The 21,273-nt window shown below is 35.2% G+C and overlaps 1 protein-coding gene across 1 annotated transcript in view; it reads left to right on the top strand.

The window, feature by feature from the left end:
- Window positions 1-7,454: 7,454 nt before the first annotated feature.
- The window catches only part of LOC121425497 (G-protein coupled receptor GRL101-like), a 35,663-nt gene continuing 21,844 nt past the window's right edge, over window positions 7,455-21,273 (top strand). The window contains exons 1-5 of the mRNA XM_041621566.1: window positions 7,455-7,537; window positions 10,293-10,423; window positions 17,470-17,689; window positions 19,211-19,339; window positions 20,029-20,139. Coding sequence (XP_041477500.1) covers window positions 7,489-7,537; window positions 10,293-10,423; window positions 17,470-17,689; window positions 19,211-19,339; window positions 20,029-20,139 — 640 coding nt within the window. The 5' untranslated portion in view covers window positions 7,455-7,488. The remainder of the gene's footprint in view (window positions 7,538-10,292; window positions 10,424-17,469; window positions 17,690-19,210; window positions 19,340-20,028; window positions 20,140-21,273) is intronic.

The following is a 21,273-nucleotide window of genomic DNA, read 5'->3' as shown; positions in this document are numbered from 1 at the left end:
GAATTGCACAGAATATACTGGCGGACACTTGGCGCCCCATACTCTCCATCCTGCACGCTTGCGTTTCTTTTCTTTTTGTGATTTTAATTCACTTGTTATGTTTTTTACATATCTATTGTGTTGTTACATTTATTATAGCGGAATTTATTTTTCATATCTATATTTTTCTACTCAGGTTTATAATAGGTATCCTTGTGATGTCATAGGTACATGTATGCACTTAGGTTTTTTCCTGACTTTGCTGTCCATTAATGAGAATGGATGCAGAATTAATTTATCTAAAACAGAAGCCATCTGGATTGGTTCTAAGCGGGGTTGCCAAGAATTTCCCCTTGCTAACCGGGGAATAACGTGGAAGACAAATACATTTAAATCTTTGGGAATTCATTTTTCACTTAATTTTGGTTCACTGTTTGATCTCAATTATAAGGTAAAGTTGAAAAGAATGGAACAGACTATTAACTGCTGGCAAATGAGGAATCTTTCTCTTATTTTGCCTCAACTTTTATACCTTTTTTCTGTTCTTGGTATCAAAGTTCCTTCTAAATTTTATAAGGACTTGAATAAAATGTTTTTTTAGATTTATTTGGAAAGGAGGCAAGGACAGGGTTAAAAGAAAACTGATGTGCAATGATTATAGCCAATGTGGCCTTCGAATGGTAGACCCTTATGCATTTGCCCTTGCTCAAAGGATGTATTGGGTGCAATATCTTCTTGATGACAGATATACTTCGACATGGAAATATATTGAATTGTCCTTTTTGGAATCTTTTCATCAAGATTCAAATATTCTTTGGAAAGCATATGCCCCTGAATGTGTTTTAAGATCTCTGGGATGTACACAACTTGCTGATTCTTTACGCACCTGGTATATATATCGAGAACAAGCCACTTTTGATATCTTTGATTGTAGTTTCTCTGACTTAGGGGCATGTCAATCATTATGGTTTAACAGATTGATTCGTTCTAAATCCAAACAATATTTTTATTATGGTACATGGTATGATAACAATGTTCACACGATATCAGATTTGCTTAATCCACCCCTCCCTGGCCATAAATTGAACTTATCTTGGATTTTAATATACCTCGTTCTGACAGAAGAAAATTTAATTTTCTAATCCAAAATATCCCTAAAGACTGGCTTATTCCCAATCTTCAAAAAGCTGACGTCCATGACAATGATGATGTTCATCATATGTTAATTCTGAAATTGATAGGTATTAAAAAATTACCCAGCTACGCCTATAATATCTTGAGTGGCAAATCTAGCCCTGACGCACGTTATGAATATTGGAGCAGTATCTTACCCATTCCTGACAATATTTCATGGGAGAAAATACATTGCAATAACTTCAAATGTTCGATAGACACTAAAATTCGTTCCTTTTATTTCAAAGTTTTTCACAAATGCATTGCTTTTAATGATTTTCTTTTCAAGATTACAAGGAAAGATTCCCCTTTGTGTGAATTTTGCAACAAATTCCCTGAAACATCGGTTCATATATTTTGTGTTTGTGAAAAGGTTTTACCCCTGTGGCAAGATTTATTGACTATTTTAATACAGAAGTTTGATTCCAATTTTACTTTATCTAATTTCAGTAAAATGTTTGGTGATCCGGATGACAAGTTCATTTCCTACTTATTTTTATTGTTGAAGTACTTCATTTTCATTTGTAAATTCAGCAAAGTTGATCCAAACTTTGGAGCCTTCAGATCATTTGTTAAAAAGCAAAGGGAAATTGAATATTGTGTGGCTAAAAAAAGACATAAACTCACGGCTCATTTTAAGAAATGGAAGTTTGAATTATAATTTTTGTCATCTTTACATGTATCATTATATGTATCATGTTTACCCTGTATATATGCATACAAATACTTGCCATCAAAGTTGTATAAGATATCATGTCTGTGCCATTGCATAAATCTTTCCGCTCTTTTTTTCTTTATTATTTATTTTTTCTTATTTATTCTTTTTATTATTATATATGTTTTTTTTCTAATGATATTATGATCACTTGTAAATATTTTAATTATGTCTGATTTGTTATTTTTGTTTATTTTTGGTCAGTGTGGACCCAATAAAACATATAAATACAAAAAAAATCATGCAAGTACAAAATCATAAAACCTCTCAATTAAGAAAAAATAGTAAGTACTTTATTTTCATATGAACATCTTTATGAGATATAGCTATAATTGGTATAAGAAAAAGAAAAAAAGGGATGCGTAAACAGTGAGCATGACAGGCTAAGAGAGCCAAACAAGATAACTTGGCGAGCCGAAGAATTTCGGCAAGCAAGGCTTATCTGTGATGAGAATATAGATGAACAAAAAAATATGAGAATATAGATGAACAAAATAATTAATGGAAATAAAAGGTGCAGTAGAGAGTTACGGAGAGAGCTGGGGGGGGGGGACTGGGAGACTTGATACAGCGACAATGAAAGAAGGGACCCCGTTTCATAAAAGAATTACGACTGTTGAAACTTTGCCGTTATAGCAACTACCATGGTAACATTTGTCAACAGCCAATCAGAATGAAGAATTTCATGGTAGTTGCCATATAATGGCAAAGTTGTAATTTTTTATGAAACGGTCCTAAGGATTGAAAACGAAAGCTGAATATAAATTACAGAGAAAAATAATCTTGTAAAGAGTAAGCGCACAAAACCAGCGAGAAGTTCGCGAGGGAGGGGGGGGGGCGATAACATGACAGGGACTGTAATGACGATTTTTTTGATGATTGTAAGACTTGAGTAAGATTTTCTTTAATTCACGTTTTTAGGTTTTTTGGTATGTATAGATGGGGATGCTTTGCAGACACTATCGACGGAATTCCAAGATTTAGGACCTTCATAAATATAGCTTTGAATGTCCTCAGAGGTAAATGGAATTCATCTGGCTGTCTTGTTGGGTATTTATAGACGCTCTGATTAAAAAAAACATATCGTGAAAAGCTTGTGGTAATTGTTTCGAAACATAAATTGGCCTATTTGGTAGAACGGAAATCCTTTACTTTTAGAATGGTATTTTCAAAGAATAAAGGATCAGTATGGGAACGCTGTCTTGTTGGGTATTTATGGACACTGATTTAAAAATCATATCGTGAAAAGCTTGTGGTAATTATACCGAAACATGAATCGGCCTAGTTGGAATGAATGTAAATCCTTTACTTTTAGAATGGTATTTTCAAAGAATAAAGGGTTAGTATGGGAACGCATTGAGACATCGCAAATAATACGAATAACCCTTTTTTGTAAGATCAAAACTTTCGATTAATGTATGATGTGTATTTGCCTAGACCAATAGACCGTAAAGTAAAATCAGTGAAGAATAAAGCATGATCAAATAGGATTTTGGTGACAGAAATTTTAGTCTATTGATGACATCAATGTTTGATGACATCAATGTTTCGTGTTATTACCTTGCAAATATTATCAATGTGGAGTTTCCATGTAAGTTTGTTGTCAACTATTACCCCTATGAATTATTTTGAGAAACTTGTTGTAATGGAGCATTATCGAAAAGTATGTCGGAGGGTAAAGAGTCCGAAGAGTTGCTGATAAGCATGCAACTAATCTTTTGAATATTAAGTGAAAGCTTGTTACCGCTTTTCCACTGCGATATATTTGACAACTCCGTATTAATTATATTCACTAAATATTTCGATCTTTATGTGAAATGAAAAGATTTGTATATTTCAGCAAAGGTCAATCCTGGATAAAGTGTGCATTAAATTTATTCACTTTTGATGAGTTTTCTTTTAACACCTTCCAAAATGCTACGACTACAGTTGTATAAAATATGCAATTGGAAATCTTAAACCAAAATCCGATTTTTAAATCTCGTAAAAATAGTTCCCGCATCCGACGAGTGGCAGAGGATTTCCGCAATGTGTAAGATATATGTTTAAATATTAAGTTAAACTTGTTAGTTATTATCCACTGCGATATATTTGACGTCTCGGTATTAATCAAAACATTTGTATCTTTATGCGAAATAAAAAGATATGGCATATTTCAGCAAAGGTCAATCTTGGTCCTGGATAATATGTGCATTAATTTTATTGACGGTTGACGATGTTTCTTTTATTAACACATTCCAAAATGCTATAGACTGCAGTTGTATAAATTATGCAATTTGATTTCCGCAAATCATAAGATGTCTCTGTTATTTCCTAGAACTGAGGGCAGTTTCATAAAGCTGTTTGTAAGTTGAGAGTGACTTTGAGAACGATTGGTGATCCTTTCTTGTAGTAAATGATATTCACCATCGTTCTAACTTAATTTTAAAAATTGCGAGCGAGAAAATATTTCGTCATTTTTATTACAAAATCCCAATTTTGTGGTAGATTCAGAAAAATATATTTCGCCCTAGGCTTCTCTCTTTCCTTTTCTTTGGTTTTCTTTTGCTTCCCCGGTCGTGATTTTTATGGGGGAGGGGTGGCCAGCCACAAGCCCCCCCCCCCCATCTGCACCCTACTGATTATAATTGACAAATCTCTAAGACAAAAATAATTATGTCAGGCGTATCTGGTCATCTGTATGTATCATGCATTCATAGTGTGTAAGGGTCTAAGCGATCAGCCACTCGTTTAGTGGATATTATAAAAACAATAGTAATTATTCATATTATGATCCGATTATTAATTTCATAAGAGGCTTACGTGACTACAGACGGATTATTATTACCGCGGTCATTGGATCAAGAAGTTTGACAGGCGTACAATGTCTATTCTACATGTACGCAATACAGTATTCAGGTAATACTTCGATTTTTTTTTTTAATTACAACTGGACACGCTTGTTAGTTTGTATATTATTTCGCCAAACTCTTTCATCAAATTTATTTCTATTTTGGACCTGACCTTACTTCCTGCATTCTGTCTCTCTTTCACACGCACACCCATGCACACACACACACTCACGCGCGCGCACACCTTACACACTCTCTCACATACACACCCTAACCCTCACCCAATCTCTCACTCAAACTTTCTTTCTCTCTTTTTTTTCTTTGTATCTGAGTTGTTCTCTCTCTGTGTCTCTTCCTCTCTCCCTCTCCATCTGACCTCCTCTCCGCTGATTCTTTTGTTTTCTATTGGTCACCTCTCGCCTTCCTCCAGTGTGCCAGAATTATATTGATAATATAACTATAATGATAACTATATCATTTATAAGATTTATATCATAAGGGAAGTTCCCCCCCCCCCCCCCCCCCCCCCCCACCAAAAAAAAATACATGCCACTTGACAAAGATACGCATTAACTTGAAAGAAATGAACTCCTAACAAGATTGATATACAGAGTCGTTATATAGAATAAATAATCAATGGAAATCAGCAAAAAGGTTATTCGAATTCTTGAAAAATAATTTAAAAGGGTAATTAAAAGTTCGACAATGTAACCATTCTCATGATAAAACGACAAGAACAATTCTGCAAGGCGCATTTATTATTCTTAATAGCCCTCGTTGCTGTAAAAAAAACCCAATCTACCCTGAGTGTTCTTTATACATTTCGTGTAATAGGGATGTCCTATATAGATGGTACTCAATTATATAATACAGTATTACATAAGACAAACAAAAAAGAATTGTTTGGTTGTCCTACACCAACAGACCCATTTATTTCATTTTTTTGGGGGGGGGTGGGGGTAACCGACCGATTTTTTTTCTTTTTGTTTTCTTCTAAATCAAGTATCGTCAAAACTTACGCCGATTAAAAGACAGTCACTGTCAGCGTACTCAAAACCCTGAAATGAAATACAGATCGATCGCGAAGCTTTAGGTCTGCCAACTTACCGTGAAAAGTGATATGCTCTCTTTAAACGACAACCAAATCATTTTTTTTGCATTTAAACCCCGGTGTGAAGATAGGTAGTTTTCGCATTTACTACGGTGAAACTCTTTCCAACGCATCGATTCCTTTGAAATGCAATCAAAATCACATTGGAGCGCTGAGAGGCTTTTGTCGAAAGATGGTCGACAGGGACAGCAGATCATCCAAAGATTTGCACCGGACGAACAATTGCAAATATTTATGTCGTTGTCCAGAGTCAAGAGATTCCGGTGGTGTACCGGCCCACTCTCCATTGTTATTTGACGTGCATTTTCAATGTTTTTATGCGGTTCTAGAAAATACTTTGACAAAGAAATCAATATATTGTATATAATAATTTATATGTTAATCAGCACATTATACTAAATATGCTTACAATGACAATTACATTGGTTAAGCTGAAAACTAGCGTCATAAATGAATTCCTCGTCATAGAAAAAAACATGAGAAGGGCTGTAATATCTATGTTTATACATAGATATTTCTAATTAGATCATTATTTTTCTGTGTAATTCATGTTTTATTGATCCTTTTCATCAAAATATACATAACAAAACATTCATGAAATAGTGGATCACATATAAAAGTTAAGATGACATCGGCATATGAAATAACATGTCTAATATACAAAAACAGTATAAAATAAATAAAGCATATATGTTTGTTTACAAGAACGAAAAAGATCAGGCACTTGGCCTATAAAAAAATAAACATAACAAAAACAGCCTTCTGCTTGATTGGCTCATTAGCTCATTATGCTAATTATACGCTGATTGCGATAATTGCATTACTTAAATATAAAAACTATAACAATTGATTTCTTGTCACAGGAACCCTTTAAAAATTGTATCATTTATGTTTTCAGTCTTTCTGATTTAAGATAAGTAGCATATTACATTTTGTTTAGATAGATGATTATGCTAATTAGGCTAATTAATAAAAATTATCATGGTTGCCAAGGTGGCAACCAAGCTAAATTTACTTCAAAACCCCTAGACTTAACAATTTTTCCAGGTCTTGTATAAAAGGCTATGAGACAGTCTACTGGGCTATATATTGTTTAACTCCTCCTCTTTCATCTTTCCCATAATCTTAATTCCTATTTCATTGAGGAATCGATCATTTATATTGGGATATTTTTGTCTAATTGCCTCCAAAATCAAAGTAAGAAACAAATTTCAAGACATTTCCGAATAAAAAGAACGAACAGGACAATAGAGTATGATAGACCCTATGATTTATTCAACTATGCTCTGACGTAAACCGTAGGTATCATCCAATCACAACAGACCAGGTAGTGATAGGTCGCTATAATACTGCAGTCACATTTTCCCTATTTGGTGGTCGTACAGCGAGTCGAAAATAGCCGTTTGAACATTTTTTCTTTACCAGCTACACATAAATGGTAATAGATAAATGGTAATAGCTTTCGACTCGCCGTCGGTAGCCGTAAAGGAAATATGACCGAGCTATAATTGGCATGGTATATAAACCTTTACTCTCATACGATAAGCCAAGTTGGCAGTGTTTCAAGCACGATTAAAACACGACTTCTTTGCCCAGTTGGCTCACCGTTTCTTTTTCCGCTATCATTGTGGTTCTTGATTGTGAGGAGCAGAAAGAAAAACAAATATATTTAATGAGGAATGGAATCGGTGTATAGTCTTTTCGTCGTGTTCCTTTTATCTGCATCAGGTAAGAAAGAGTTGTCTCCATACATCCCGACATAAAATGTTTCATTTCATTGTTATTCTTTCCATTCACATTTAAATGAGCTAAGATCACGGGAAAAGGCGGTTTCAGGTAGGGGCAATTACGGCACATGTCACCCTACCTACAATAAAATGATTTCTTAGTGGAAAATGTCTTATATGGAGACCTTTTTCTTGTCATTTTTTTCTCTCAACAATGACTCCCCCCCCCCCGCGTTTTGAAAATGCCTGACTGCCCTTATTAATGGGATCCGTTATATTATTTCAATACCACAATAGCTCAATTTGATTTTGCAGGTTATCAAAAGTTGACATTAAATAAAAATGAATGTTTTATTTTTAAACATAGGTGTTGATTTTCGGCAAACTTGGTTGGTGCACACTTTGGTTCTTAACAGAAATTATGGTAAAAGATTTGACAAAAAGTAATGTTTGTCAGTGGAGTAAATCCATGTACCAAATAAGCTTTGATTTCTCATGCTTCAATTTGTTTATTTGTATAAACATGGCAAAGAGGTTGTTGTATCTATCACTAGTTGTAATGCCACATCTTAATTGTGTCTGTTCACAACCCTAGAATCTTACATATTTCAATCATATCCTTTACATACGCATTCAGTTGATGCAGAAAGTCTCAATTAAAATGTTCAATAATTCTGCGAATATGTTTCTGCATTTTTGTTCTGCTTATATATATATATATATATATATATATATATATAATATGCTGAAGATAAATGGTAATGCTATATTTTGTTACCCTTAGAGAAGCCAATACGTGAAACTTTATGATGTTTGGACCACGGATTAATGCACCATATATATATATATATATATGGCGCAAATAATATAAAGGTGAGAAAATGGGGAAAGGAGGAGAGAAAAAAAAGAAGAGATAAAATAAGAGGATGAAGACAATTGAATATGACATGGTGAGGGAAATATGTAGAAAATATATTCTTCCATATCATATGAAATTTTTGGCTCACTCTCCGCGCTCACATAATTTAATAAGAAAGATATCCATAATGTTCATCATAACTAAATGAGTTCATAAATAGAAAGAATACAGCTCGCGCTTCGCGCTCGTATTGTCGAGTAACACAGATTGTTCTATACTGAAAATGTGATTAAAATCTTCAGTTTCAAATCGGAATATCAACAATTTTCAGCTCACGCTTGTCGCATATCATTTTGAAAGAAACCCATTGTTTCGAATGTTACAAATATGAATGGGGTGTCCCGTTGTAAACAACAAAAAAATCAGATTGATTATAAAGCAAAAATCACTGTTAGGATCACCCCTTCAGAGACCCCAATAAAAACAGCTCATAGCGGCCGAGCGGGTTAAATGTGGATTAAATCATTTTTCCACCCTCCCCTTATTGTCGAAAGCTGTATCTGCCCCTGACAGTAGTAATACTATTAGAAGTAATGATTATCATAACATTAATATTAACGATCATAGTAGTATAGTTATAAAAATCATCATAGAAATAATAATTAAAGTATTTATAGGTGCAGATCGGACAGTTCGCGGGGGGGGGATTTGAAATCCCCGAGCAGATTTTTTGTGGCGAGTAACGCATCAAGCATAGACCCTATCCATTTGCGGATCGAGCTTTTGCTTATGTTGGAGGTAGCTCGAGAAATGTTCATTCGTTTGTATATCTCCTGCAGGGGCCGAGCCAGCTTTCGTCAATGGGGGAGGAGCAATTTTTTTAACCCATATTTTTCTCCGATCGGCAGCTCAAAGTTGATCTTCTTTGAAGGGGTAGTTCTAACAGTCACTTCTTAGCTTTATCATTTTAACATCAATATGAAGCAATCTCAATAGCCCTATTAAGCGAGAAGTGCGAGCTATAATTTTTTTTCATGTCTTTTGTACAGAAAATGGAATATTCTGAACAATTTTTTGATCCTGTACAAGATGCCTATGTAACTAGATACTGCGAGCGCGAAGCTGGAGCAGAATTTCTTTTATATAAGTTCTTGCCTGATCGAATAAGGACATGATAACTGTAGTAACCATGAGTACGATCAAAATTAATTTTTTTAAATGATGTGTAGACCTAAAAAATAAACATTCCGTTCTACCGACTGTGCTATAAAAAATACAATTAGACTTAATGATGATAAACGAAGCGGCTATGAGACCAACTGGTTATTAGACGAGATGGTAATTAGACGAAATGGTTATTGGACTATGTTGATAGTTGACTAACTAATGGTAGACGAAATGATATCAGATCATGCGATAACGGGGGAAAAAGCAGTAGACGAAATGGCAATAAACCGATAAATATCCATTCAAAGAGTAATCCTAATTTCCAAATATAATTCTCTTTCTCGTGTCTCAAGATTCTTAGTGAAAGCATATTTTATATCTTATCTGTAGCTCGAGTCCTGAAGAAAATACCGCTGCGACATTATGCGTTGCGACATGACTATGCGTTAGAAAAAATACGACATTATGCGTTTACTGCGACATTATGCGTCGGACGTATGGCAAGCCGTTTTATCATTCAATCCTATTTCTTGATATCAAGAAATGAATTCTTATTCTTGATATCCAGAATTTGATTTTTTGATATTAAGAATAACCATTGCTTAACTACATAAAAAAACATTTCTTGATATCAAGAATTCGATTTCTTGATATCAAGAAATGAAATCTTGATATCAATAAATTCTTGATATCATTTTTCCAACATTAATTCATCCGTCTCTCTTCTCAGGTTCGTTTGGCCTAAACACCTGCAACAATGATGGCGCCTATATCACTACACTAGTATCACCCGACCATCCGGGGAACTATCCTGCTGACACCCAGATGGAGTGGACAGTTGTGACCGAGCCTGATCAGACAGTAAGCCCGAGAATAAGTAGTTGTGTTTGGTCCTGACCTGCGATCCCGGGGCAGTACAGAGGCCTATGGGAAAGGGTCGCCCCCCCCCCCCATCCACCACTATAGAAAGTACCAAAAATCATCGGGGAAAATGCGCACCTTCGTCCCATTAATGTTCGCACGCACATCCACACATACCTGTATAACAGAATAATGTGAGCAATGATGACCATCGCAGAAATATATACCTTTATTACCGTGTTCACACGGTGTCACGGTCCTTGGAAGCGGGGGGTGCTGGGGTGCTGAAGGACTCCCAAAATTTTGCTTGGGGGTGTTGCGTATATTATTCTCCATAGGCAGCATCCACTGGAATTTTGTTATGATCGGTGTTAAAAAATGGAGAACTGTAACCAAAACGACCTATATTATGTAGTGAAACTTTTTTTTCTTCTTCTTTGGTTTGTCAAATTTCTCGGAACCCAAATAACCCTCATTTTGTAATGAAACTTTTTTTTGCTCATCAAATTTACTTCAGAGCCCCTACTTAAAAAATTGTTTTCATGGCCCTGCACTATGGAAGCTTAAAAGTGCCACCGAGATGTTGAGATAATTATCTCGGGAAGTCGACATCTTGATAGCAAAAGATAAGATGACGAGATCCCAGATCTCATCATGTCGACATCTTGTAGAAGAGATGATCAGATGACAAGATCTTGGATCTCGTCATGTCTACATCCAGTGGAAGAGATGATCAGATGTCATGATCTCGTAACTCGTCATGTCGACATCTTTAAGAAGAGATGATTAGATGACATGATCATGGATCGAAGATCTTGTCATCTGACCATTTCTTCTAAAAGATGTCGACATGACGAGATCCGGGATCTTATCATCTGATCATCTCTTCTAAAAGATGTCGACATGATGAGATCCGGGATCTTGTCATCTGATCATCTCATCTACAAGATGTTGACATGATGAGATCCTGGATCTTGTCATCTCATCATCTCTTCTAAAAGATGTCGACATGATGAGATCTGGGATCTCGTCATCTTATCTTTTGCTATCAAGATGTCGACTTCCCGAGATAATTATCTCAACATCTCGGTGGCACTTTTAAGCTTCCATACTGCACGCTGCCCTGCACTGTAAAAACTGTGGTGTTAAAGCTGACACCAATTGGTGTTAATAGAGGACCATACCTGAGGTGTTCAAATTACACCCTAGAGATTAAACATAACACCAAAGAGTGTAAATGTAACAACAAAAGGTGCTGTAATAACACCTATCGGTGTAAAACTAACACCATCAATTTAACACCGATGTAAAATAACTGGTGTGGTCCTCTATGTACACCGGTTAACACCACAGTTTTTGCTGTGAGCGAGCCGGGGCAGCGTGTAAACACGGTAATATGCCAACCAAATCAAACGCGTGGAATGTGGATTCATCGTGATAGAATGAACTGAACGACAAAGAAAATGAATCTTAAAACATAAAAACGAGGGACAACGTGAGACATTAGAATTTCAAAATTTTATTGGCAATTACTTTGCATGCATATTGTGTGAAACCTAATTTATTGGTGTGACCACAGTCCTGCGATTCCGAAATAAGCGTAGCAAAATTTAAGAGTAATATTGCTGGACAGTTATTGTCAGTACTGCTATTCGCATCAAATGCACTGAGGCGCTTGATCACGGAGTTCAGAAATAAGTAGGGGAAGGCGGGGTAAGTTGTGACACTTTTTGCATTTTGCATGTTAGACTTGATGTGACTAATAATATTGTAGAAATAAGTACCGAGCCTTTAGATTTGATTCTTGGGAAATATTTTCACCTATATATATAACTTTCTACCCCCACACTGGAAGTCATTGTGACCTTTGAAAAAAAAACGATGTCAAATGGCTCAATTTGCCCCATTTGTGGGGTAAATATTGTGCCACCTTCTGGGGTAAGTTGAGTCACAAAAACTATGTACAAAATGTATGCGGGAAGAAACAGCATGTCAAATTTTTATTTAAAGTCTTTTCACTTGCTAATTCTCTATAAATACTAACATCCTCTAAAAGTAAAAGAATTGCCATGTTAATTTGCTCCTTTCTGCCTGCATATCAATGGCTTTTTAAGTTTTTTTTTATCATCATACATTACTATAAGAATTACTATGGCTCAACTTGCCCCATGTTGGCTGGCTCAACCGAACTTCATGCGATATTTTCACATCCACACATTTCTTATGCATCCATCATGTAAAAGACTATGACAAGAATGAGAATCCATACCTGGACTAACAACATTGTTCTTATTTCTTTATTACATTTAAAGACGTGTGCGGGTAAAAAAAACATATTTATTTCACACCCTTTAAAAAAAACTTTTTGGCCGCAATTTGTATTTTTCCCTCTAAAAAATAACTGTTTGTTTGAAAGTTGAAAATGATGTGGTGGGGTTAAGGGTTATGTAATGGGTCATCAATACATGACACCACCACAATGTCTGACTCATTCATTATTGGATAGCATGGGGGTGGTGGCTCAACTTGCCCATATGCTCAACTTACCCGCCTTCCCCTACTTATGGTTGGTGTTTTATACAACTTTTCATAAGTTACGAGCGACTTTACAAACGACTGGTGATTCCTTCTTGTGGTAAATATAATACACACGATATTTTCATTGGTGTTATTTTATTTCCTAAGAATGGGTCAACCTGTGCTCCATTTTTCTTTAAAATAGTGAAACATGTTTTCAAAAAGGCTTTGCAAATAGTCATTAAAAATGTAGGATTTTCAGATTTATATGAGGTTTCACTCGAGTAACTTGCCCATGTACACCCTAGTGTGTAATACAAAAAGCTTTTTCAAGGTAGGTAGGAACTTAAGCATTGTTTTATCACAAAAGTTTTTTTTCGTAAAGAATCATTTTCCCAAGTTACCGAATGATTACTTTATTTGGGGCATTTAAAATATACCCATGTTTTTTGCTAGCTTAAGAAAGGATATATTCATTCACAATGAACTATAAAAATGGCAATTCAATTCATGATTACTACATCAGATATCATAAGTTGCTACACTTGACAGAATTTTATTTCACGCGCTCAAAAATCGTTTCCTATACCTTTTCTGTTTTCTTAAAATCAAATTATCCGCGCGGGGTGTATCTCTATTGCCATCTTTAGTCTCGATTAAAGGTCATTTCTAAGCTTTCTAAATCTTTCAATTTCGAAATCAGAAAAATATATATTCCCACAGTGAATAAATAATGTTGAAAAATAATTCTGTAAGTAAAAATCATAGATATGTTTTTCAAAAAAAATGGCCTTTGAAAACTATGATTTCAAAGTAATAATTATCTGATGATCTAAATAAATGAGGATTGTTATAGAACTACACGAACGAGAGGGATGGTTGAGGGAAGAGGTGGGAATAAGCTTTTTGGTTTGATGCAAAATAATTAATTGAAAAAGTGATTGGAAAAACGATTTAACCGTTTTTAGGTAATGCATACCTTCATAGATTTATCTGACTTTGGAGGAGGAAATATCATGGTAGGCCTATGAATTATGATCTAGATTAAGAAGGGAAATCCCGATCTTGACGTTTACACAGTGAGGAAAACATCCTTTCTAAGGAAGGGGGCATGTGATCGCATGCAATTACCAAAATAATGCTATACTTTTATATGAAATATATCTACCGCAACGACCTGGGTAAAACCAAATGTGAATAAGAGTGCCAATCATGCGACATATTTATTATTAACTAAAAATGTATTATATTGATAATATGCAACATTTTATAGCGCTTAATACAAACGTTTCTAAGCGCTGCATACTATTACCCGGCTTTGTCACGGCTACCCGGATTGGGCGCTCGAGCATTCAAGGAATTCCTTCCTATCGACATGACCTGGGTGGAGAGTGGCAAATGTAGATAAACACCTTACCAACGGACGCGAGTGCTGCGGTGGGAATTGAATCCCGGACCTTGTGGTGCAATGTCTGGAGACTTATCCACCGAGTCGCAACACCTCTTCATAATGATCATGGTGATTTATTACAGGTGGGTGTTTCATAAAGCTGTTCGTAAGTTAAGGGCGACTTTAAGAACGATTGACGAACCTTTCTTACGCGCTAAGGAGGGGATACCGTAGACCATTGTAACACGGGGCAAATATAACCGAGGCTCCCATTAATAACAGAAAGAAACTACGAGGACAAGCTTTTTACAGAGCATGCGCATTTCATCGATCCACATGCTGTTCGAGTGTAATCAAACTTTCTGCACCAAAATAATTGTTTTTAGTAAGAAAGTGATATCTCACCTTACATAATGTTTTTTCTTCTGGACAATTATGTAATTGAGCTATAGCTGCCATTTTATATGTTTAGAACGTATGTTCCTAGGCCTGTATCTGGCCAACATTTCAACGACGAATACCCGTGATAAGATGGGGAAAAAATTATTTCCAAATGTTGCCACCCCCCCCCCCCCCCTCAGGGGCAGATGTAAAATCATGTTATTGCCTCCGGCACTTTATGAAATGACAAAACTAAAGTTCAGAAAAGATAATTGCATAACTTGAAACGTATTTGTTTTGTTTACAAGGAAAGGGTAGCGTTAAAAGCTACCATAGAAAAATAAGTCTACATAACTTTGAACATATATCTCTTAAATTTGTTTTGTTACAATACAAAACATGAATTTTGTCCATTAAAGATTGTGCATTATTTGTTAAATTATAATCAGAAACTTCCCTGTTTTTGTGCTCATTTCTATTTTTCATAATCTTTATCACTTTACTAGAAAAGAATACGTTAAATACACGAAAAGAGTGTACTATTATTGGTTCTTAGGCCAAAATTGTAAATCGTAATAAAGGCTAATTGGAAATAAAACCACAGCACAGAGTAGCCTCGTCGATATTAAAGATAAAACACGAGAACGTTTTGTCAATTATAATGCTCTGTTGACAAGGAAAATGACAATCTTTTTCTACACTGTAAACAAATTAGTAGTTAACACTTAATGAATATAAGTAGAATTCATTGTTTTTAATTATTTCTCGATTTTTTTCCAGTAGATTAAACTTTCCTTTTAATTTACTTGATTAACTTGATTTATTTGGGTTTACGAAAAATCACGTATTGCTAGCTTGCTTCGATTAAGTAAATCTAATTCCAAACAGGCAAAGATAATTATTACCTATAAAATCATGTAGAATGAACTTATATTTTTCAATTAACGCCTTAATTAGCACCTGAATACTCATTAAGAGCAAAAAAAATATTAAGAATTTTTAATTGCTTTCATATCTATTTGTGTTTGAAATTGGTTTGGATTAGGGTGTGCAAAATATTGTATTCTTTTGTTGAATCAAAGATAGAGCAACATGAAATAGTAACTCTTTAGAAAATTTCCGATTTCTTTGTAGGTTTTCGGAAAATGTTAATATTATTCTCACTGTTTTATTTGTTAGGATGAACCGGTCGCGTATCATAGAAAAAAAAAACGTCCGGCGAATGATGAAAAGCTATACTTTTGATAAGACATGTCTTAGTTTATCATAGACATAACCATTGTTATTACATATCAAATAATATTATGCAGTGCACTGCACTTTTCCTCCTCATCTTGTGTTTATTAACGGCCTTACTTCTCAAATCTTGAAATGTAAGGCCTTATCTCCTGAAAATATTAAAGTGAATACATTTCTTGACATGACGATTTCAGTGATGGTTCTACTTAATTGAATTAATTTACTGTAAATTAATTTACTTGAGTAAAATGGATGCTAACAAAAATAAATCAATTTTACTGAAAATTGCAATACTTATAAATACTTGGAAAAATCAAGGCAATTTTTTGCCTCAATTTCATTGAGGAATTTCAAATAATTTGTTTATAGTTTATAAGCTCAGACATGAGAATTTAAATATAAACATAATTTAAATGAGTCACACATTGTCATATTTCATTATATATGGGGCTTGTGTTGTTTAAAAGTAAATGTTAAAAATCTTGCATCTGTCAAGTGCATAAACTTTGATAAAGAAACACAAAAATGTTACAATTTCAAGTGTTACAATTACCCCGTGTTGTGGGGCAAAATGATACTAGCTTCTAAATCATTTCTTTTAACTTAGTCCAAACCTATTCATATGTCAAGCCAAGATATGCATCTTTCGTATAGTTTCAGCAGGTATTTAGCTTTAATGAAGGGATTAACTCGAATTTAGTAAATTTTGTTACAATTGTCCCCAGTCTTCCCTAATCATCAATGAACATATAATGGTGAATATCATTTACCACAACAAAGGATCACCATTCGTTCTTTAAGTCGCTCTTAACTTACGAACAATTATGAAACGGCCCTCGGTATATGTTTGAACGGTATGGTTTGTTTGAGTCCCTACTTAATAAACGGATGGTCTGGGCTGAAAATATGTATAGCTTAATAAATTGCGTAGAATTCACTAAGCAAAATGCCAAAAATTTCATCAAAATCGGATAACAAATAACAAAGTTATTAAATTTTAAAGTTTAGCAATATTTTGTGAAAACAGTCGTCATGAATATTCATTAGGTGGGCTGATGATGTCACATCTCCACTTGTTCTTTTGTATTTTACTACATGAAATTAGGTTTATTCAAAGTTTTTGAAAAATTGGATTGACAACTGAATAGTGCATTAGATATTTTTTGCTGCAATTTATGTCATTATAAGGGCGACATATAATTCACACAAGTATGAAATAATGAAAAAATATGGTTTTATTTAATAATATAAGAAAACGGAAAGTGGAGATGTGACATCATCAGCCCATCTAATGAATATTCATGACGAATGTTTTCACATAATAGTGCCAATCTTTAAACTTCAATAACTTTATTATTTGTTATCCGATTTTGATGAAATTTTCGGCATTTTGCTTACTGAATTCTACTCTATGTATCAAGCTATAAATATTTTCCAACCCGGACCATCCCTTTAGAATAGGAAATAAAATACCAACCTAACGAATACAATCTCGTCACTTCCATCATTTTGCGATCAGGTATTGATTGACGTCAAAATTCTGGAGGTTGAGTTTCCTTGGGATAGGGTGCATATTCGCCATACCACCTCCGAAGGGATAACTGCTACCAATCTCTCATTGGCCAGTAGTTCTGTGACGTCACTTATCCTCCCGGGAGGGTCCACAGTCGTGAGTCTGTGTACTGATTCCATGGAGCAGCGCCAGGGTTTTGCGATGGAGTTCACGTCATACAGTAATGGTAATATCTCGGGCATATTATGACGTCAAGGCTTGTATGTTTGGACGATTAAGAAAATCCTATTTATTTATTTCATATAACTGCATGCTTTCTTAATTATAGGGAAAGAAACGAAGTCAGAATGAAACACTTATTGATTAACTTTAAAAAAAAAATGAAAATCCATATTTTATTGTTCGAAATAGACATGAAATGAAATGTTCCGAAAATTTGCTTTGCCTAATTGATCATGGGCCCGGCAGCCACTGTGCAGCGCCAGATCGACGAGGCACTATCCCTTTAATCGTTGAACGCCAAACAGGGTAGCAGCAACTCCCATCTTTTAACGTCTTTTGGTCTGACGCGGCCGAGGTTGAACCCCCGACCTCCCGGTTGCAGGGTGACCAGATTTCACAAAATGAAATACGGGACAATCAACAAAGCACGCTACATGACCGGATGGTCTTAACAAAATTAGATCAACAAAGAAGGCTACAATGTTAGACTTGCGAATAAATATCAGAGAAAAACACAAAAGACCGGGGGAAAGGAGGAAGGAAGGGAAATAATTAGAAGAAAAGATAAAAGAAAGAAAGAGAGAGAGGAAAGAATAAAAAAATAAAGGAAAAAATGAAGAAAATGAGAGGAAGGGAGAAGAAAGCAAAGAAAAGTTTAAGGATAGAAAGATGAAGGAAATAAGAAAGTTAAAAAAGAAGCCGAAAGTAAGAGAAAGAAGGAAAGAAAGAAAAATGAATAGAGGGAGACAGATAAAGGACCAGGAAAGAAAGATAGGAAATGAAGAACAAAAAATAGCAATCAGGATGGATAAAAGAATGAAGATCGAAAGAAAGAAACAACTATGAGAACTTAGTAAACTTGTTCCTCTGATTACATCTCCAAATCAGTAATCTGATAATCCATAATATGATTACGAATATTTCCCGCCGATTTTGTGATTATTTTGGTGGAAAAAGTGTTTATCATGTGAGATTGTTTGCGCCATTGAGAATCTGCTCCGATCCTACATGCCTAGCTAGTAGCCTGTCACACACAGGCAGAAGGCCAGTTTGTTTGCGATGCATTAAGTTCAGAAAATTACCGCAGACCTGCCAAAACGTTTACAGGAGTTCTCGATTTTATTGTCTGCTTCGTCATAATTATTTTGGTTATTTGATGAAAATTTGTCACTTTTAAATGTATTGACTATATTTTGTTCAATATTCTGAAATACGGGACAAATCGGCGTCCCGGGAAGGTTTGTCGGGACGCCGAGACAAAGGAGCAAAATACGGGAAGATCCCGGGAAATACGGGACGTCTGGTCACCCTGCCCGGTTGTGAGACGGGCGCTCTACCAACTGAGCCAACACACCGGACAGGTGAAGATAATTTAGGTTTTATTACAGTTATCTACCACTGTCATTGTTATAGTGAAACGGATTTCAGGCCTATACATGTACTTTTACATGTTTTATATAGAAAATGATTATCAGGAAGGCATACCTTTACAGCTATTTAAAATTGTATATTGTTGTATCCAAAGAAACATCGTTGGTTGACGCTCTGGGAGATTATTTCTCATGTAACTCTAGTATTGAATACATCCGGGTCTCTGCAAGGTGTGATGGGATAGTTGACTGCCATGACTTCTCCGATGAAATTGGATGTGACGGTAAGACTGAAAGCATTTAAAGACATACATATTCATGCTGATGAAGAACATATAGATGATGACCCATATGTACCATGGTCCAACTTTGGACTTCAATTATTGGCAGCTGAAAGCTATTAGATGTTCATTATGTCTACCATGGACCTAGGTCCATGTGTTTACCAACGAAGAAACCTATTTAGGCTACCATTACCAGACAGGAGTGAGACCAGTGCAAGATAAGCTGACAAATTAAACCTACAATGTTAAATATCTGTGTAAACTCTGACGCTCCATTGATAAACCACAAGTTTAGACCAGAATTTTTAATCAACCCCGAGTTCATAATACAGGCCTAAAAGTATTGATTAATGTTACAGCTGACATTAACCTAAACGCTGCATTTTCAAACCGAGGTGTAAAGGTAATGCATACTAAGATATAGCACTATTTGCTTGCGCTCAATATAGAGACTCCATGGGCTCGAAACATTCGATTCTTCTCCAACAATTCAAAGTCACGTATTATGGAATAAATTTGGATTGTCATGTGACATCTAAAACGTGATATATACGTTTCGAACACTCATATGGCAAAAGAAAATAGCCCGAATTGTATGATTCCTTAAACATGTATGCTACAATTATGAATAACACGAATATTCATGACTAAATGGTATTCCTTTGTTACATCACTTTTTCAATCCCAAGAATGCAATTCTGCTTCATACCGATGTAACGGAAGTGATATTTGTCTTATTCCCACATTGCAATGCGACGGAAAAGTCGATTGCCCACATGGAGACGATGAGATGCTTTGTGGTAAGAATGAATTATTCAAATCAAGTTTTTGTTGGGGTGGACTTGTCCTTTAAAGTTTAAAATATTACTCGACAATGCAACGACTCCGGTGTTGATTTAACACCAGCCCGGAATCTATATATGTCTACACCAGAGAATTATTGAAACGACAGCAGTTGGGAATCAAACCGATGCTGTTTTAATACTAATTTGTGTGTATATATCGGGAGGGGGGTGCGTTTCATCAACATTTTTGTCCGACAAGTTGTCAGATCTGACATCTTTCCTTGATTTTGATTGGCTGAGAAGCACTGTAACTACGGTAACTGTCGGATAAAATGGGACTTGTCGGATAAATCATCTGACATGTCCTTTCATGAAATGCTCCTCTGGTGTTAAACTAATACCAAAACCGGTGTTGTTTAACGCCTCTCTGGTGTGGACATATATAGATTCCGGGCTGGTGTTAAATCAACAACGCAATTTTGAAGTGTATACATCTAGGAAATTTAGATTATGTCCAGATCCATACAAAGATTTAAAGTCATGGGCCCGTATTCTGAAAGGTTTAACTTAGAACAAGGTCTAACTCTGTGCTAAAATTATGGGAAGCCAAAAGTTCAAATATTCTGTTTATATTGTATATTTCTTACGTTTACTATTTTGTTTCCTTTTGCTTTCATAATGAAGAAAAATAATTCATTTATGATTCTCAGACAATTATGGACAATGTGGGTGTTATTATGAGTTAATATATTGAATGTGTGTATAGGGATTTGTGTTCCTATTGGCTCTCCTTACTTAAACCACAACTTTGAACTAGGGTTTAGTTTAAACCCGAGTTCAGAGTACGGGCCATGGAACATAAGTATATCTAGGATGGTGACAGATATTCACCTTTTTCAATGAAAAATAACATCTGAATATAAATATCGTTATTACCCGTCTACTTTACGAATTCTTTCATTGTTTATGCAGAGAAACCCCTCATAAAATACCCCAACACCGCCCCTGATGATGACGGTGATACTGACGACGACGATGATGATGATGATAATGATGATAATGATTATGATGATAGTGTTTATGATAATGATGATGGTGTCCACAGCACATGTATTCGCTGGTAATCCATTTATGTTGTTGTTGATTTCT

Source organism: Lytechinus variegatus, chromosome 12 (genome assembly GCF_018143015.1).
Source record: "Lytechinus variegatus isolate NC3 chromosome 12, Lvar_3.0, whole genome shotgun sequence".
Lineage (NCBI taxonomy): Eukaryota > Metazoa > Echinodermata > Echinoidea > Temnopleuroida > Toxopneustidae > Lytechinus > Lytechinus variegatus.
Note: the sequence above shows the minus strand (reverse complement) of the source record. Positions and strands in the feature narration are given on the sequence as shown.